Source organism: Brienomyrus brachyistius, chromosome 13 (genome assembly GCF_023856365.1).
Source record: "Brienomyrus brachyistius isolate T26 chromosome 13, BBRACH_0.4, whole genome shotgun sequence".
In the NCBI taxonomy this organism is placed as follows: Eukaryota; Metazoa; Chordata; class Actinopteri; order Osteoglossiformes; family Mormyridae; genus Brienomyrus; species Brienomyrus brachyistius.
This window is the reverse complement of record NC_064545.1, coordinates 22,265,025-22,282,538: the sequence shown is the minus strand read 5'-3', so window position 1 is coordinate 22,282,538 and position 17,514 is coordinate 22,265,025. Positions and strand designations below refer to the sequence as shown.

Below are 17,514 nucleotides of genomic sequence, written 5' to 3'. Positions count from 1 at the left end.
TGACCCCTTCCCTCCACATAATACCTTCAATAAGTCATATATCTCGAATATGGAATTTTATTTCTGATTGAGTAGGAGAGAGAATAATTTCACTTGTCACATGTAAAACTCAATTTGAACCACTTATATGAACCAGACAGCATAAAATGTAACAGCATTAACAGCATACAGAATTAAACCTCTGATATTTGAGCAGCCCTGGGTTTTTAAAACGTTTTCGTGCAACTTGAACTGTGATGGTGTGTGCTACCCATTTGCCATGTCGATGCTAATCACACTAACATTTTCCTTGGGGACTCGCAGCGTTCAGTTAAACTGTGATAGAGCATTGTGTCAGATAGCTTGGATAGAGCAGCGGCAGTGCGAACGCAGATAACCTCTGACCCTTTGGAATGCTTTGTGAGCAGGCCTCTGATTGGAAAATGGTGCTCCAGTGGGGCATATCCAGTGAGGTAAGTATGTAGTAGTCGATATGGATTCATTGTTTTTGGGGCCCCGTTGCGTAGTAACTGTTCGCGGCCAGCAGGGGGACCCCCAAACCTCAGGTCCATCTCCACTTAGGTGTTCAAATCAGATTGTCTCACATTTCTCTTGGGTAAGTTCCTGTAACCCCAAAGTCAAACCTGTGCAGACCTCGAGCCATGTTTGTCCTCCGTGAGACGATCCCCACCACCACCGCTCTTTTACAATCACCTGAAAAAACGAGAAGCTAAAAATAAAATCCTGGCAAGTCTTCGACGTGAAAATGAATATACTTCATAAAATTTCAGTGCTATACAGTTTTTATTATTTATTATTACTGCCGGTCTGTTATAGGTTTATTGGTTCATACTCCACAAATGATTTCACACTGAACACTCGCGGGAATTACAAAAACCCTGTATGTTCAGCTGACTGTCCCCCATCGCTAGCACCGTCGGTAAGAGCATCGGTAGCTACGCTACGTTGGCGCCTTCAGCCAACGTCACTACAGCTTTTCTCCCAAAGCACCTCACAGATGGATTTGGACAGCAGGGCTCAGTCTGACTTTCTAAAACACGTGACAGACAGTTTATACTCAGCATTTACATGTATTTTAGAAAAGACATCATAAAAATGAATTGCGTCGTAGGGACCCACGCGCTAATGCTGCTAGATACTAAATTTCCCCAGCTTCCATCTCATACAAAGAATGAAACACATGAAACACTTTGAGTAGCTGAATGTGACACTGTAACCTTTATGCATCCAGGCAGTGTCCTATATTACCATGTATTTCTATGCTAAATGCCAACTTTAAGTGTCAAAAGTGTTGACATATAGGCATATATTAACCTCATGTGGGACCCACTTTCTGCCATTTCTCTCCAGAAATATGCTGACTGAGACCGAGCCCTTATTTCCCCAAATACAAAGGAGGCTTACAGTCAAATAATAGTCCTACTTCTCCAGAGCAACAAATGCAATGAGTAGAACAGCAGCGCTGATCCAGCAGCCTTAAAGTAACCGGCCTGCCTTTCTCAGCACCATGTTTTTCCATCCCGCTCACTGCGTTTACCTTTATCCAAACACCCATCAAAAGTTCTGGCACATAGGCAGTGGAGTTCATATGGGAGCAGCTCTTCTCGTTGAGCTCCAGAAAGATGCTGACTGACTTACGCCTCTTAAAAATGCATTGCAAGTAAATAAACATCTTAACTCTGCACACGAATTCGATGGGGGAAGGGTGGAGGCCCCTGCTGTAGTGAGGCAGGAGTGGAGCACAGGGCCATCTACCACTGACCTGGAAATGAAATGGTGATAGATAGATAGATAGATAGATAGATAGATAGATAGATAGATAGATAGATAGATAGATAGATAGATAGATAGATAGATGGATGGATGGATGGATGGATGGATGGATGGATGCCTCAGTCAGTGCGCCACCATCAGTCTCCTCTGTGAGATATTATTCAGCCCTGTTTGTCCAAGAAGGAAGCAGAGGCTGGTATTAGACCAGCCCGAGAGAGCGCAGGAGGGCTCCGCGTATGTCTGTAAGTGGGGTAGCAGGAGAGGTATCCATAGCTACGCTCGGCCGTCTCCCTCATTAATGGACACAAGTGATGCACTGAAAACCAGATGATGCAGAATTTGTGAGTTTCTGTAACTGCAGATATTGTAAGAACAATGATTAGATTTTTCTGTGAATGAAATGCAAACTGTGTTCCCATAACTTAATTGGTTGTTAATATTTGTACATAATAAAAGTCAGTGTATTTTTGGGTTAATCCAGTTAATTGTCAAGGAAACTATATGAAATGTGAAGTAAAGTAAGCTATTAATGTCTGTCTGTCTGTCTGTCTGTCTGTCTGTCTGTCTGTCTTCATTCCTCCCTTCCTTCCTTCTAACCCTGTCTCCTGGTCAGGGTTGTGTAGGGCGTATGGGCAATTATAAGGATTAATTTAAATATCATACAGAAATCAGGTTAGATGTAATGATTACATTAACTTGTAGTTCCGTGAGTATAAAATGCAGCACATGTGCAAATGTCCTGCAGGATTAAACCTGCAAACGGCAGCTCTACAGGTCAAACTGTACTTCACTGGTGAGCTAAAGTCTGGACGTCCACCACGACTGAGGATGTCACATGTGACCTGAAAGGTTGAAACTCCCCTTTCATTGTGACAGGATCTGTATGGATCGTTTCGTCTTTCTGGAGTTTTCACTCCAATTAAAACCTACCTGCAAGCATAAACGGTTTTGGGGTCTTTTGTCAGTGATCCATGAGGGGCTGAAGCTGTACTGCGACAGTGCTGTCTGGGGTGCCGTGCATAGGTGCCATCCGTGGGGCAGCCGAACGTGATTTCATGCCTTTGTTGCCTCTTACAGCTTTTGATGTGTTTCTGTCTGTTCCGGAAGACGACCGGCGTCTCTGAATGCAGCCCTGAGCAATAGACCCTATGAAAAATCAGATCAAAGCCAGCTTCTCTCAGTTTCTCTCGTCTTAAAAATCCTCCTTATCAAATCTATGTTACATCTCAAGTGTCACCTGGCCATCCATCCATCCAACTTCCAGCTGCTTATCCAGTACAAAGTAATAGTGAGTTTATTTTGGATCAATTCACACTGCCAGACAAAAGTTTTTGCATGTTTTCTACATTTGCATGTTTCTCACTTAACATTTACTAAAAGATGCACTTGGTATTCTTTGCTAACAAACAAAATTTACAGTATGTTCACCATTTGAGTACCTTTATTAGCAAGAAAATGTCATATCTTTGATATATCAAAGTAACCTCCTCTAGCAGTTATAAAAGCAGATAAAATTCAAAGCATTCTTTCGACAAGGGATGTTAAACACTGCTGTTTAATGGGAAAAATAGTGGATTTAAAGTTAAAGGACAGCCTAGAATTTAACTATGCCATCACCACACAACCAGACTTTATAAAGTAAACTTGTTTTACTTGATATTTTTATTTTTTTTTATTTTTTTATTTTATATTTTCATTCACTCAGCTTTACAATGCTTAACAAGAATTTTAAAAAATCTGCACTTTATGAAATAAATGGAAAAGTATTAAAAACTGCTTAAAAGCTTTTGACTGGTAGTGTAGTTAATTGTCAAGGAGATTATAGGAAATGTGACATAAAACATCCATCCATCCATCCATCCATCCACCATCTAACTGTTTGTCCTGTTTAGTGTCTTCGACACCTACAACAATTATTTGTTACATACAGAAATCAACTGAAATCTTAAATGATTAAATCAGTTCAGAGTTCATGTAGAATGAAGTCTTGCGCAAGTACTCACATTTTTGCTTCCTCTCTGACTGCAGTTGTACAGTATAATTTTAATGCAGCCATCATCTACCTTCCAGCTGCTGACCCACTGCAGGACAGCGAGTGGTCTGGACCATATCCCAGGCAGCAGAAGGCCTGAGGCCGGGGGTGCAGTCTAGATGGGATGCCAGTCTCTATAATACTAACTGCTTTTAAAATCTGTGTTTTGCTGTTACTAATCGATTCAATTTATTCAATGAGGGCAACTATACATACGTGAAAGGTGAAAGGAGCATTATACAAAAATAGATGTTAGGAAATTAGAAAATAGATGCTCAAATAGGCACTATTAAAATGAATTGTGTTGTAGTGACTCACTCTGCTAGATGCTACATTTCCCCTGCTTCCATTTCACAAAAACTGAACGAAACGCATTCTGTCATGTAACTGAATGTCACTATAACCTTTAGGTATGCGGGCAGTGTCCTTTATTACCAGGTATTTTTATGCTAAATGCTGACTTTATCTGTCAAAAGTGTTGGTGTATGGGCATATATTAACCTTATATAGGACCCACTTACTGCCTTGAAACATGCTGACTAAGTGCAATACAGAGATCGCTGAAGGCATTGAGGATTTTACTCATTGTAGAGCTGCTTGGTTCTCATGATTATAAAATCATCATCTTTGTACAAGCCCACCAATTTACCCATGAATACTGTGCAATATTTTAAAGAAAGTCATTAATGTTGATTACCTTGCTGAAGGTCTGAACCTGCAAACAAATCATACCCTTTAACACATACATCAACTCTATGCAGAAATGCAGGCGAGTTCTTTGGCCCTGATATCATCTCAGATGGATTGAGAGACAGTTTTTACTCAGTAAAAATGAATTACAGTTCCTGTATGATGTACTCTTCAATATCACAATACCATATCTAAGGTAGTGTGTGGCTCATTTGGTTAGGATGTGGTTCTTGTTAATGGAAGGTTGTTGGTTCATATCCCACAGTTAGAAGAATCATTTCATCATCTATGTAAAAAGTCTCATTTGGGCTGTGACCCGCTGATGGCAACATGTCAGTGCTTCTTTTTTTCAGGTGGGCAACTATGAACCTCAAACTGCTTGGTGGCCCTGCTCTCGCCTCCCAGCCTCTGTGTCAAGACCATCACACCTCTGCTAGAGATCAAATACATAAAATCCATGGAAACAGGCGCTTATGTTGGCATGGTTTACTCCCGGGTGGCCATTACAGAAGCAATCAAATAACTGATTAAAGAGCTTAAAGCACAGAGAGAAGCCAGCGTGAGACAGATTTTAGTTATTCGCTGCTTCACACAAGCACACTCGCTTGCTGTGGTCTTTACCTGACGTATCCAGTGAAAGAGCCTCCTTATTTTTGGAGAACTTTGTTGAGATTGCTGCCCGCCTTAAGTTAGAACTTGGGCACCCAAGATGCTCACCGTGTGAGAGTGTGAAAACATCCAACTCGCCCTCACACTCACTTTCTCCGGCGCACACATCCCCATTCCTTATGCAGACCAGACCACATCTTGGCTGGACTTTCCCTGCAGAGCTCATGGCTCTGAGAAGCAGACCGACTTTCCCTCCAGCAGATAAGAGTCAGCTGCTGTAACCAGAATGGAGAGTCAGCAGATAAAGTACGTCCACGTGCATCAGCCTTGGCAGCAACAGGGAACCGAACCACGTAGCCACAACCAGCACATCAGCTAAAGCACCCAACCCGGTCCTTGGGGACCCCCAGGCAGTCCACGAACGGGGGGAAAACTAAATTATGTGCCAATCAATATTTGATAAGCAAAAAAAAAAAAATCTTTATATCACGTTTTGGTGAGTATTCGTCAAGGGGAAACGACAGGGACTGGGCGATTTGTTTTGGATATGTGCCTTGGACACAGACCTTTGACCTGACTTGGTCCATGGCCTGACAGCTGGTTAGGGAAGACACACAAGGTCATCCAATCTACATATATTGTTTCATTTACTACTCTTTTAGATGTCTTACAGGAGTTGCTGCAATGTGAAATTATTGATGAGGTCCTTCTCGCATTCTCTCTCTCTCTCTCTCTCTCTCTCACACACACACACACACACACACACACACACACACACACACGCACAGAGATGCACACAGGTCTGTAATTATATCTTTGTGGGGACTCTCCATTCATTTCTATGGGGAAAACACTAATCCTAACATGTCGACCTTAACCCCTACCCAGCCCTAACCTTAACTATAAGTAACCAAGCTTTTGGCATTTTTAGTTTTTTGATTGCGCTCATAGATCTTTGTTGGGATCTGACAAATGGTCCCCACAACATCAAAATAACAGATATTTATTACATTATGGGGGACATTTGGTCCCCACAATGTAATATAAACCTAATCCCTCCCCTACACACACACACACACACACACACTTTACAGCAACCACAATGCCTGTTTATGCTCGTATTTTATTCACATCTTACATTATATGACCAAAACATTAACATCCAATCTGAAAGGAAGCAAATCCCACCAGCAATGTTCCAACATCCAATGGAAAGCCTTCCCAGAAAAGGGGAGGGCATTGCAACATTGCAACAAAGGGTGGACCAACTTAATTAATTAATACCCCTCGTTTCGGAATGAGATGTTGGGCAATTTGGCGTCCACATACATTTGGTCGTATTGTGTACTGTAGGTTATTTCTGAGAACAGTCAGAAAGCTCCAGTCATTTTAAATGGAGGTGTATTCACAGGGACACCAGAACAGAGACAAATGAACAAATTCCAGCTTTGTTTCACCATGAAACTCTGAATTCCTTTTAGTATCTGTATATATGCAGAGATGCTTTGTCCATTCATGCCATTTTTTCCCTTGTAGCTTCACATAAATAACTGAGAAATGATGGCTTCCCCAGTAGCTGCCCAGTGGAGACCTAGCACATTCTGCAGGGGGGGGGGGTGGCATTTGATCCTTAACGTGCTGCTCTGCCCATTTGCACATTGGGAAATGTTAAAATGGCTTGCAGGCTTTAGTCTGCAGTGGACTGCGTGGCCACAGGGCTGTAATACAGCTGAGTGAGCACTGATCTCCTCTGAACGTGCCATCGTAGGAGAAGTGCACTCGTCTCCACCCCCTCGAAGTTGTGCTGGTATGGTGCAGTGAAGGGAGACTTATGATGAGATAATCCATTTTATTATGGGGTGATTATCCAATAGCGACAAGCAACAATGACTTTACCGGGGCTTTTAAAGACGGGGAATGTTCACATGTTAGTGTATTATAATCTACTTTGTGCAGATGTAAGCAGTTATAATACGTGTTATGGGCCGAGGGGAGCACGCAAGGGTGTTGGTTCGAATATTGGGGGGTGGGGGGAGGGGGTTGTATTAGCCAGATTTGATTTATTGGAGGGTTATAACCCATAGGTGCAGGGGTAGATGTCTAAAGGTAACAAGGGGAGCATGGTAAGTGAGAGGGTGATGAGGTAGCGGGGGGGGGGGGGGGGGGGGGGGGGGGTTTGGGGGGGGTGAGAAGTGGAGGTGAGGGGGTTACGGTTACAGTGGGGGTGAAAAGAGAAGGTGAAGCTCATATGTCAAGGTGAGCTAACAAGGGACCGTGCCCCCCCCCCCACACACACACACACACACACCCTGCTAACCCAATCCCATATGCCTCACAGCACCATTGTTTATCTTAATTACCGGGCCTCTTTACCTCCCAGGCTCATTGTATGAGATTCTTCAGAAGCTTTTCTCACTGAATTTTGAGAATTTTACCGGCAGTGCCATATTCATCGGTATATAAACAAACCCCATTTCCAGAACAGCTGGGATATTTTCTAAAACGCAATAAAAATCCAAAAAAAATCTGATTCATTAATACATATCAGCCTATGTTTAACTGACAAAAGTACAAAGAAAAGATTGTCAACAGTCTCACTCACCAACTTAACTGTATTTTGTAAATGCACCCAAACTTAGAATCTGATGGCTACACACTCAACACAAGTTGGGACAGAGGCATATTCACCATTGTGTTACATTACCTTTCACTTTTTAATCCTTTTGGAACTAAAGATACTAAATGCAGTAATTTTGCAGCTGGAAGTTTTGTTTATTCTTGCATGATATAAGCCTTCAGCTGCTCGACAGTCCGGGGTCACTGTTGTCTAATTCTCCTCCTTATGATGCACCATGCATTTTCAATAGGAGACGGATGTGGACTGACAGCAGGCCAGTCAAGCACACGCACTTTGTGTCTTTGTGCCACACTGTTGTAGCCCATGCAGGCTGGCATTGGCATTGTCCTGCTGAAATAAGCATGAACATCCCCCGGGCAGAAACATCACCTTGATGACAACATGCGTTGTTATTCACCTCAAACTCAATGGTATCTTCATATACATGCAACTCACCCATGCCATGGGCACTGATGCACCCCGTACCTTCACAGATGCTGGTTTTCACACCTTTCACTGAAGGCAATCTGGATGATTGGTTTCATCTTTGGCACAGAGAACTCGACGCCCGTTTATTCCGAAATCAAGCTGAAATGTGGATTCATCTGACCACAGCACATGGTTCCACAGTCTTTCGATCCACAATGTTATTCACAGTCACTCTTGCAAGATCTGAATTCTCTGCAATCTTGCATTGAGGCATGTTCAATGTTTCAATTCTCTTACAAATTTTGGTACAAAGCGATGAGCCACAACCCATCCCTGCTTGCAAAGACTGAGCCTTGGATGGATGCTACTTCTATAGCCAGTCATGATACCTCACCTGCTACCAATTAGTCTGCTTAATGTAGATTCTTCCAAACTGGTATTACTGGAATATTCTATGAACTTATTTTAACACTGTCTCAACTTTTGTTGAGTGTATTTCAGCTGTCAAATTCATTGCATATATTTGCAAAATACAATTCAATACAAATAAAATATAATAAAAAACAAATGTTTTTGTTGCATTTTAGAAAATATCCCAACTTTTCTGGAAATGGGGATTTTTAATGTCTACTCAAAAGGTAAAACTAGTAGTAGAGAATCTACCTACACTGCAACAGAAATCTGTACTGGCTTAATCTTAGAAAAGTTCTTACAAAAATTTAGCGAAAGCTTTGCCACAGGAATATAAAGAATTATTGTACTATTTATTCAGAAATGCTGTACATCTGTTGTCGGGGGGCTAGAGGCTACCCTACTCTTTCAAGCTTATATTTGTCAAATCAGTCATTTGCTCAAGGGATTTACACATTTTGAGTTAATGAATGTGAGTGATTTATATCCATTGACTATTACAAAATTAACTGTCAATAAGAGGCACATTTTTAAAAATAACATTTTTATGACTTGACAGTAAGAACAGAGAAAATACCTACGCAGTATACAGAAATATGTGCTTGCTTAATCTTACTTAAAGTACTTTCTGCTTTTCAGTCACTGGAGTAAATTATTACCCATAAATATTCCTGGTAGGTGCCGACTGTTGAGCAATACAATGTCATACAGGCAAACAGTCCTCGAAGATAGCAGTTATAGATAGACGGCTTACAGCTTCGGCTCATACCTCCAGCAGAATTCCTCTCACATCCCAAGGGAAGCTGGAGACATTGAGTCTGAAAGGAAGACGTCCCAACCTCCATTGCTGAGGCAACTGTGTGAAGTTGTGGCCATAAGGTTCCAGGTGCCTGTCGGTGGTGATAATCCCCAAACCCAGTGTGGGCGGAGTTTGGTGAGGCCATGGAGAATGACTTTCGGTCAGCCTCCAACAGGTTCTGGAACACCATCAGGCACCTCAGGAGGGGAAAGCTGGGCTTACAGCAGGGATGGAGAGCTGTCGACCTCAAATGGGCATATAGTCAAGCAAAGGAAGGACTACTTTGGGGTGCTCCTGAATCTCACTGACAAGCCTTGATATTGGGCTGTCTTGGCAGATATGTATCTTCAACATTGGATGAAGGTTGAGGACATTGCCTTTGGATTGGCAAAGGCAGGGGATGTGTTCCATCTTTAGGGGAGAAGAGCTCAGACATTGAGGAGGAGCTCAGAGTAATCCATGCCTCCCTGCGGAGGTGCTTCAGGCATGTTCACTGGGAGAAGAACCCAGGGCAGAGCCAGCACACCCTGGAGAGATAATGTCTCTCGGCCAGCCTGGAAACGCCTTGGAATCCCACCTGAAGAGCTGGAGAAGGTGGCTGGGGGGAGGGAGGCTTGGGCATCCCTGCTCAGTCTGCTACCCTCGTGAACCCGGCCTTGGATAAGCAGCAAAAAATGGATGGATGGACAGATGGATGGATGGATGGATGGATGGATAAGCCACTTGCTGGTCTACTGGGGTGTGAACAGTAAGCATCCATAAAACTCTGGTATTGCTCCTGGGCAGGGGCGCCGCTAGCAATTTTGGGCCCTATGACAAAATATGAGGTTGGGCCCCCCTACCACACCCATTCAGATCTCTGGGGGCCCCTAAAGGGCGTGGGCCCTTAGAATTGTCCCAACTTTCCCCCCCTTAGCGGCGCCCCTGCTCCTGGGTGCCTGGCTCGTTTTTTTAAACATTGACTGATGATTGATAATGTGCCATTTTGATATAACAAGCTTACATTTACCATTTTTTTTTTCATATTTTACTCAGTGTTGGAATACTGGCATGCAGTCGATATAATTGGGACGTTATCGGTCTTGTTTACTAAATGCCTCATTGTGTAAAACACAAAATATGTAGTTCTATCATTTCAGTCTGTCCTAAAACCAAAAGCAGCCGTACTCATCTTAAAAGGCTACACAATCTGATAATGGAAGATTTTAGCCAGTCATTAGTGCTCTGCCACTTCAATGTGAGGACAGATTAAGAAATAATAAATCACCGGGCAGTCTGCCTTGCCAAGCCATGACATCACGTTTAAATGATAATTAGCAGCAAAGAAAGTTTTCCTCATCATAGCTTAGTTTAACTCCATCCACCAAGGGTAATATTTTAATCATTTTAAATTAGGAGAGGATTTCTGTCTGGAGCCAAGTTACCAAGAAGGGGATTAAAATATCTTACTTATTTTTTTAAGCATTATCATTGAATTGTACTGAATTGTTTGATAGATAAATGCAATTCAAAAAACACAGCTGATGCATACGTATAATTATTTACAAGTCTACATTCTGATTAGATGCTTAATGTAAATATACAGTTTTGTTTAAAATTATTTACGTATTATGTATAAGATGCGAAACTCCCAGACAGACGAACTTCAACCCGCTGCCTTAAATTACTGGCATGTAACAGTTTAATATGTAACCTATACACGTAACCGATGTCTGGTTAACTCATAAATAACTCGGATTAAACAGATATGCATTTAACTAATAAGTGAACAAGTAGCGGTCACAATACCCGGTTTGATTATAGACTATATATCCACGGCTGGATATAAAAAAGCATGCCTTTTCGGTTCCGACACGTTTATAATAAACGCTTAACTAAACTGTTTGGCTATTAAATGTTCATTTTATCACTATTCTAACGGTGTCATTTATCCATCAGTGCCCCTACTTAGTTTTTCTCTGTGCTTTTCCTGTCGCTGTAATAACGTTAATCCGAATATATATGAACCCAAACACACTGCAGCGCAATTACGGTATTAATCTGCGCAAACCTTAATGGTGCTAAGATCTGCGCTGTGATTCACGGCCAAGCCTCCGTGAAATTTTCCTTCCAACTCCAATTAATTATTTAATTATTTTCATGTATTTTAAATTATAATTGTCAGTTTGAAGGGCGGTAGTATTTATTTGGGTAATTACCGGCGAGTGCATTGGGAAGGAGCATATTATAATTACTTTTTTAGACAACAGAAAAACCACGTACATAGCTTAATATGATGATCCCAGCTTATCAATGTCAAATATTATTAGCTTGTTAATGGCAGTCTCCTAGTGCATTCGCTCTGTCAATCTCCCGGAGAAATACGATCAGATCTGGCAAACCAAGGCAGAGGCAGTTGAGTTAATTTCTGTTAACTTTCACAGTATGCACAGTTAAAAAAAATCTGCTAGACATGCTTTGTTCTTAGAAAAAATAGTACTTCGGAGTAATTATTTGTCATTATAAGGTCCTGGGAATAACGTGGCTAGAAAAGACACCCCCGACTCTTGATTGGCTAGCCTAGTCTCCGCGCACGCCTCTAATTGGCCAGAGGCTCAGCGCACACCTCTGATTGGCCAGCGGTTTCGTATTACTTGCATCCCGGACCGAGTAGCTAAATAGTCTAAATTTAGTTAATAGCGGTTTGCATTGGAAGGCTGCTGATCTTACATCTACCGGCGCTCTCCGATGCCCCCCGACGGCTGCGTTTCCCCCCCGTTGCGAGCTCCGTAACGCGCCGATTACAGAGTCTGCCGGGGTCACACTTTCTTTCCCCAGGTGGGGTGTACGGACTCTGTCGATGCAGTAACAGGGTCTCTGGCTGTCCGGTTCCGTCCACATGAGCCGGGCTTCAGGCTAACCGGTGTGGCTGTCCGATCGGCCGGGGGCTTCATGGATGTATTTGGGGATGGCTTGCGCCAGGAGAACCAAAAGTTTGGTGTCGACATGCGTGATCCTGAGCGGCATGACCAACATTGCGTGCCTGCTGTATGTCGGATGGGTCACTAATTACATCGCCAACGTGTACGTCCGGACCCCGGAGCCGGTACCGGAGAAAAAGGCGGATGGGGATGGCAAAGGAGGGGAAACTTTACGCATTATCGAGAGACTTAACCGACTCGAGAGTGTGGTCAACAAACACATTCAAGGTACACCTTCCCATCATCATCACCATCTCCGCATGTTCTCCTTTACTGGACGCCAATGTTTCGTCTTCAGTACTGGTTTGGATACTTTCGGTAGGGGTAGGTTATATAAGTGCATCTTCATGTTGTGAATATGTAATATTAGGTACATCTGTGGTGCTTAATCTATGATTATACTGTTTTTAATGTCTGGATCCGCTCATACGTGTAAGCAGATTTATCCCAAACAGATGGTTTAATATTATATTACATTAACAAGCCTGCATCCGATTTGTTCTAACCATTCGTGTTTAGTACTTCTGCTAAACTTTTGAGTACTTGCTTTGGTCGAGTAGAAGTGAGATGTGCTTGTGGACTAACGCAGTGCTTCATAAACGACAGTCGTTATTGTGCATTTTTATGTTGTTGCTGCTGGCGTTTTATAGCATATTATATGTAAGTGATGTGCTTAATGGCCACGGTAAACCGCAAAGCCTGGAGGTTCCTAAATACGAACTTTTAATAGATGGATGCAGTTAGACTTAATTTGTCTCAGTTGAGGTCACGAGTAATGCTTTTATGGAGGAAATGCAGTGTGCGCGGTGGTTTCCTGATCCTTGGTGTTAAATGTGAGGTATTCTAATGCAGTCGGAGTATCAGCATGTAAAACTAAGCATATCGCTTTCTGGCCGCTCCACAAGCATGCTTCTTGTTCACTTTGGTAGAGAAATGAGTGATTACTCACTCCATATTGTGAGCATTGCTCTGCTCCTAGTGCTCTGGCTTGCCTGTGCCTGTATTTGCACTGTGCCCAGATTTGAGCTGCATGCCGGGAGATCTGTAGGACAAAGTCCTGGCTGAATCCACTGGCTCCAGATAAATTCTTTTCTGAAACATTCTTTGGGAAGATCTGCACATGACTGCTTACCAGTGACTTAAAACGGCTGTCCTCCATCATTCTTGTGAGGCAGTCAGGTCGCGGTATGAAGAGCAGGTGCCTAGCCAGCTGGGGCCCGGCCACTCTGGAAGGGTGTTTATGTGACGGCTGTCTGGCCGTTGGCTGCCACACATACATGTTAAGTTAGACTCTCGCTCATCTTTCCTACTTGCTGTTGCGTAACAGCAGATGTCCCCCGTGGCATTGTGGGAATGTGAGGGAGGCATCGATGTCTGCAGATCTTGGCTGATGGAGAGATGCAGGGGTCTGCCTGAGCTTGCTGTGAGTTTTATTGTTTGGTTTCAGTCTCTGTGTGTATTGTGCCTTTTTATGCTACTGTTACTTATTGATTGCATTCTTTCACTGCATTATGTATATAAACCTTTGTGTCCCCCCCCCCCGGGCTTCACACTGTCATCTGTTTTGCATGTTAAACCCTGTGCAAAACCTCGCCCTGTCAATGCAGTCTGTCTGCTTCACTGCAGTTCCTGGGGAAATGTTATTTTGTGCCACTGTATACCTGTATATGGATGGTATGACTGCATCAGGGGTCCACCCTGGGTCTCTTGGAATGACCCCACCCACCCAATGCCCAACAGCACCTCCCAGCATGTCTATACAGTCAAGTCCAGCTGTGTAACTGATGATCCATAATGCTTGTGAGTGGGAAAAACCATCATCCAGTGCATTCTGGGTGATTTTTTTTTTTTTTTTTTTTTTTGCTTCAACATGGACTGATAGTTTACAGGTGCAAATTCCTGAGGCTCGTTAGAGGATAAAACGTGCTTCTGAGCTCTAATTACCGGTGCTAATCGGGTGAGCATCCATCTCCTGCCTGTTTTTTCCTGGCGTCGGGTCAAGGGGCACCTGGATGTGCAGTTAATGAAATTGTGTGGCGTGGGTGGATGACCAAGTGTGAGCAGTGGGTGGTATTCTGCATCCACTGTAGAAAACAGATGAGCTCCATTTAGTACTGCTGTGTTATAGATCTGAGCATCTGTGGTTGAGACATTTATATCGTCCCGTCGTGTGCTGTACGGAATCTCGAATTGGCATGTCGTGCTTCGGTCTCCACATGCTGTGCAAACATGGTTCCAAAAAGACTCCGGCGAGTGACACGGTGGATCAGCCAGATACCTTCGCCTTTTCTTTTAAAGCTTTACATCAACAGGAAATTTAGATCTAAAGCATGTATTCCTATACCTATAGTAAGAGCACTGACGCTGGCCCTGTACTCTGAATCCGGTCCTTTGCTACGTAATGACTAATGGACTGAGGGCGGCTTAAAATGTGCCCGTATAGAATCGTACAGGTGTGTAACTCTAATTCATTATCCCCTTCCTCCCCACAACTGGGTGTAACGATGCCTGAAGCAGTCTTCCGTACCACTGGCATAGGCTGCTGTCCCTATGAGATGCTTATTTTAACATTCAGCATCCTTGGTGGGCTTTGAGTGTCAGCGGACGGCAGATGTGCCGCCCGTGGTGCTGTGCATGTCAGGTCATTTCGTTAATGGAGCCGTGACCCCGTGTGTCATTTAGTTTGACTTGCCTGACTCAGCACTGGAAATGGGCAGAGTAAATGTGGTCGTTTTGTGTGTGCATGCGTCGGGACTGCTTCTGGCCGAGATGTCTACGCTCTGCACTAAAGCCATGAAGTCTGCTTCATGGCTGAGCAGGCCATGTACGTTAAGGGGAAGCAGGAGTGTCTGTCGTGCTCTTGCAATTAACCAGATGCCGTCAGCACAGGACTGAGACTCTCCTGGGTTGGGAGCCAAATGCTAAATGGAGAGAAGGTGCAGGTTCAGCTCCTCCGAAGCAGCTCCTGTGAAGGAAGATCCCGATTTTTAATGTTTTTTGACAGATGACCAGCGGCTGTAAGGTTCCTGCTACGGTCGCAGCCTGACAGAGGGTGGCAGATCGACAGCAGCGTTTCCCCCCCCCCCCAGGCACAATGGGGGCTTAAGTCTCTTATTAAACCCATGTCGATACTGTCATGTCCCTAGAGCAAGATGATTGGTGTCCAGAATGAAGTATAATATATAATTTTTAAAAAATGTTTTATGTTTCTTTATTTAAAGCAGGATCAGCCAGTTCCTGGAACAATTGGGGGTTTAGGGTCTTGTTTTGGGGCCCAACAGTGAGCCCAACATTTCGATCATAGGCATCGCATTCTACCGTGTCGATATACGCACTACCCTACGTTTTGGTGAATTTAATTTATTCATGAGATGGACAACTGACTTCGGGGTTTTCTTTTTTTTGCTGCCTGGCATGTTTGTATATGGTATGGATGATGTACGTTCATGTTCTGTCGTGACAGCATCCAGTTTCATACTGTACATTGCCTCAGAATGAGTGGCACGATAGGAGAAATGGCGACCAAAATGGTATACATCTCACGCTGGGCTGTCTGAAGCACTTGCTCTTGACCCTATCCTCCTCCTCCTCGGCTTGCTGGTGACTCGCGTCTGAAGACCGGGATCTGGAGGAGAAGATGCAGCATCTCTCTGCAGGAAGCGGCCGGCTCGTGTGAGCCGAGGAGTTATGCAAATGGGCCTTCAGACGTTCCTTGTGTCTGTTGATTTAGAGGAGCAGTGTATTTAAACTGCCATGGAGTTCTGCCACCGGGAATGCGTTTTAAAAACTGCTGTGATTTGAAATGTAGTCTGTGGCAATCCATGCGGCAGTGACTTCTCCCTGGACGGAGGAAGGGAATTCCTCCGGGACTGGTTGCGATACATCGGATTTAGCTTGGGACTGTCTGCCAGCCTACTTGTGTAGAGTCTGACATGAAGGGGTCCTCCATAGCACAGCTCTCAGAAGAGCAAACCTCAAGCTGTCTGCAGGGGTCCTTTGGGGACTTGGACCTGCAACCTTTTCCTGAGGTTTCGTCCTTCATGCTAATTACAATCGGGCTTTTATGGCTCCGTCCATGGATGGCTGGGGGTGTTGCGGCCATCTGTTGCTTGTCCCATGGTTGTGTAACCTTATGGGGCGTGTGATCAGCGCCTGGCTTCTTCCCTCCATGGCGGTGTGCTCCATCTGTGTCACTGCTGTGCCATGAGCGAGTCCTTCTGCAGGAGAACATGAGGGCGAACTGTCTGTCGGAGGGTCTGTCGCAAAGAGCAGGCGAGAGGAGATGTTGATGTGGCGGCGGTGTAAGGGGTTTAGTTGGGTTGGGTGGCATGGGTGATGTCATCTGGGTTTAGGCTGACAAAAGGAACACTGATTGGATGGGTCCAGCAATGCTGAGGTATATGAAGACCACTAGGAGGCGCTCTTCCTGTACCCTAAATCGGTCATGGCTCTGGGGGATCTGTAAAAGCCCCATGACAGGTGGGGGGTTGTGTCATCTCTCGACCATTACTTAGCGGGAAATTACCTTTCTTTCCTAAATTTTGAGAAACTCGGTGGTGAGTTGTACAGTAATGAGTTTATTGTAGTACTGCAAGCCAAAGCTGTGATGACCCATCTCACCCCAAAACAATGCTTTAAATATGGGCTTTCGCTTCCTGCTAGGCTAAACAGTGCTGGATATTTCACAGAAGCGGCTGATTATAGGCACGTGACCGAGGGCAGTGTGGTTGACTGCGGAAATCCTACAGCAGCATGTCAGTCTCAGGGATTTCAGGTCAGTGATGGATGGTCCTGTCCCCTTCTACCGTTTTGCCGCAGCTGGTCTCTCCTACTCATGGAATAACCCCCAACCCCCCCCACACACCTCCTTTTGTGTGCCGAGTTAAGCTGATTATTCGACCCGAATCCTTTTTTTATGAGAAAGTCAGGCAAAGCCAAAAACTCGCACATTCTTTTAGTCTCAGACGGGCGTGATGTAAGTGAGCAGACCGTTATGCATTGCCTGTGTCGTTGATCTCGCTTCCTTTCAGATTCTAATCAGTTTCCTGCTTTCATCCTGATATCAGGCTCCATTCAGCAGCTTCTGTCAGCCTTGGCCGGATGCCTCCAAGCCGAATGGCGCCCTCACCGGGCTGATGCCCGCCTTCTGCATGTGGCTCGTCGTGCCAGCGCACTGCTAGGACATCTCACTGCT

The 17,514-nt window shown here is 44.2% G+C and overlaps 1 protein-coding gene across 3 annotated transcripts in view; it reads left to right on the top strand.

Annotated features, from left to right (window-relative positions):
• The first annotated feature begins 12,037 nt into the window (after positions 1–12,037).
• The window catches only part of LOC125706623 (polypeptide N-acetylgalactosaminyltransferase 18-like), a 44,430-nt gene continuing 38,953 nt past the window's right edge, over positions 12,038–17,514 (top strand). Inside the window, exon 1 of one of the 3 annotated variants that reach the window (XM_048973374.1) lies at positions 12,038–12,548. In XM_048973374.1, coding sequence (XP_048829331.1) covers positions 12,296–12,548 — 253 coding nt within the window. In that variant the 5' untranslated portion in view covers positions 12,038–12,295. The other 2 variants (XM_048973376.1, XM_048973377.1) reach the window with 2 other exon arrangements.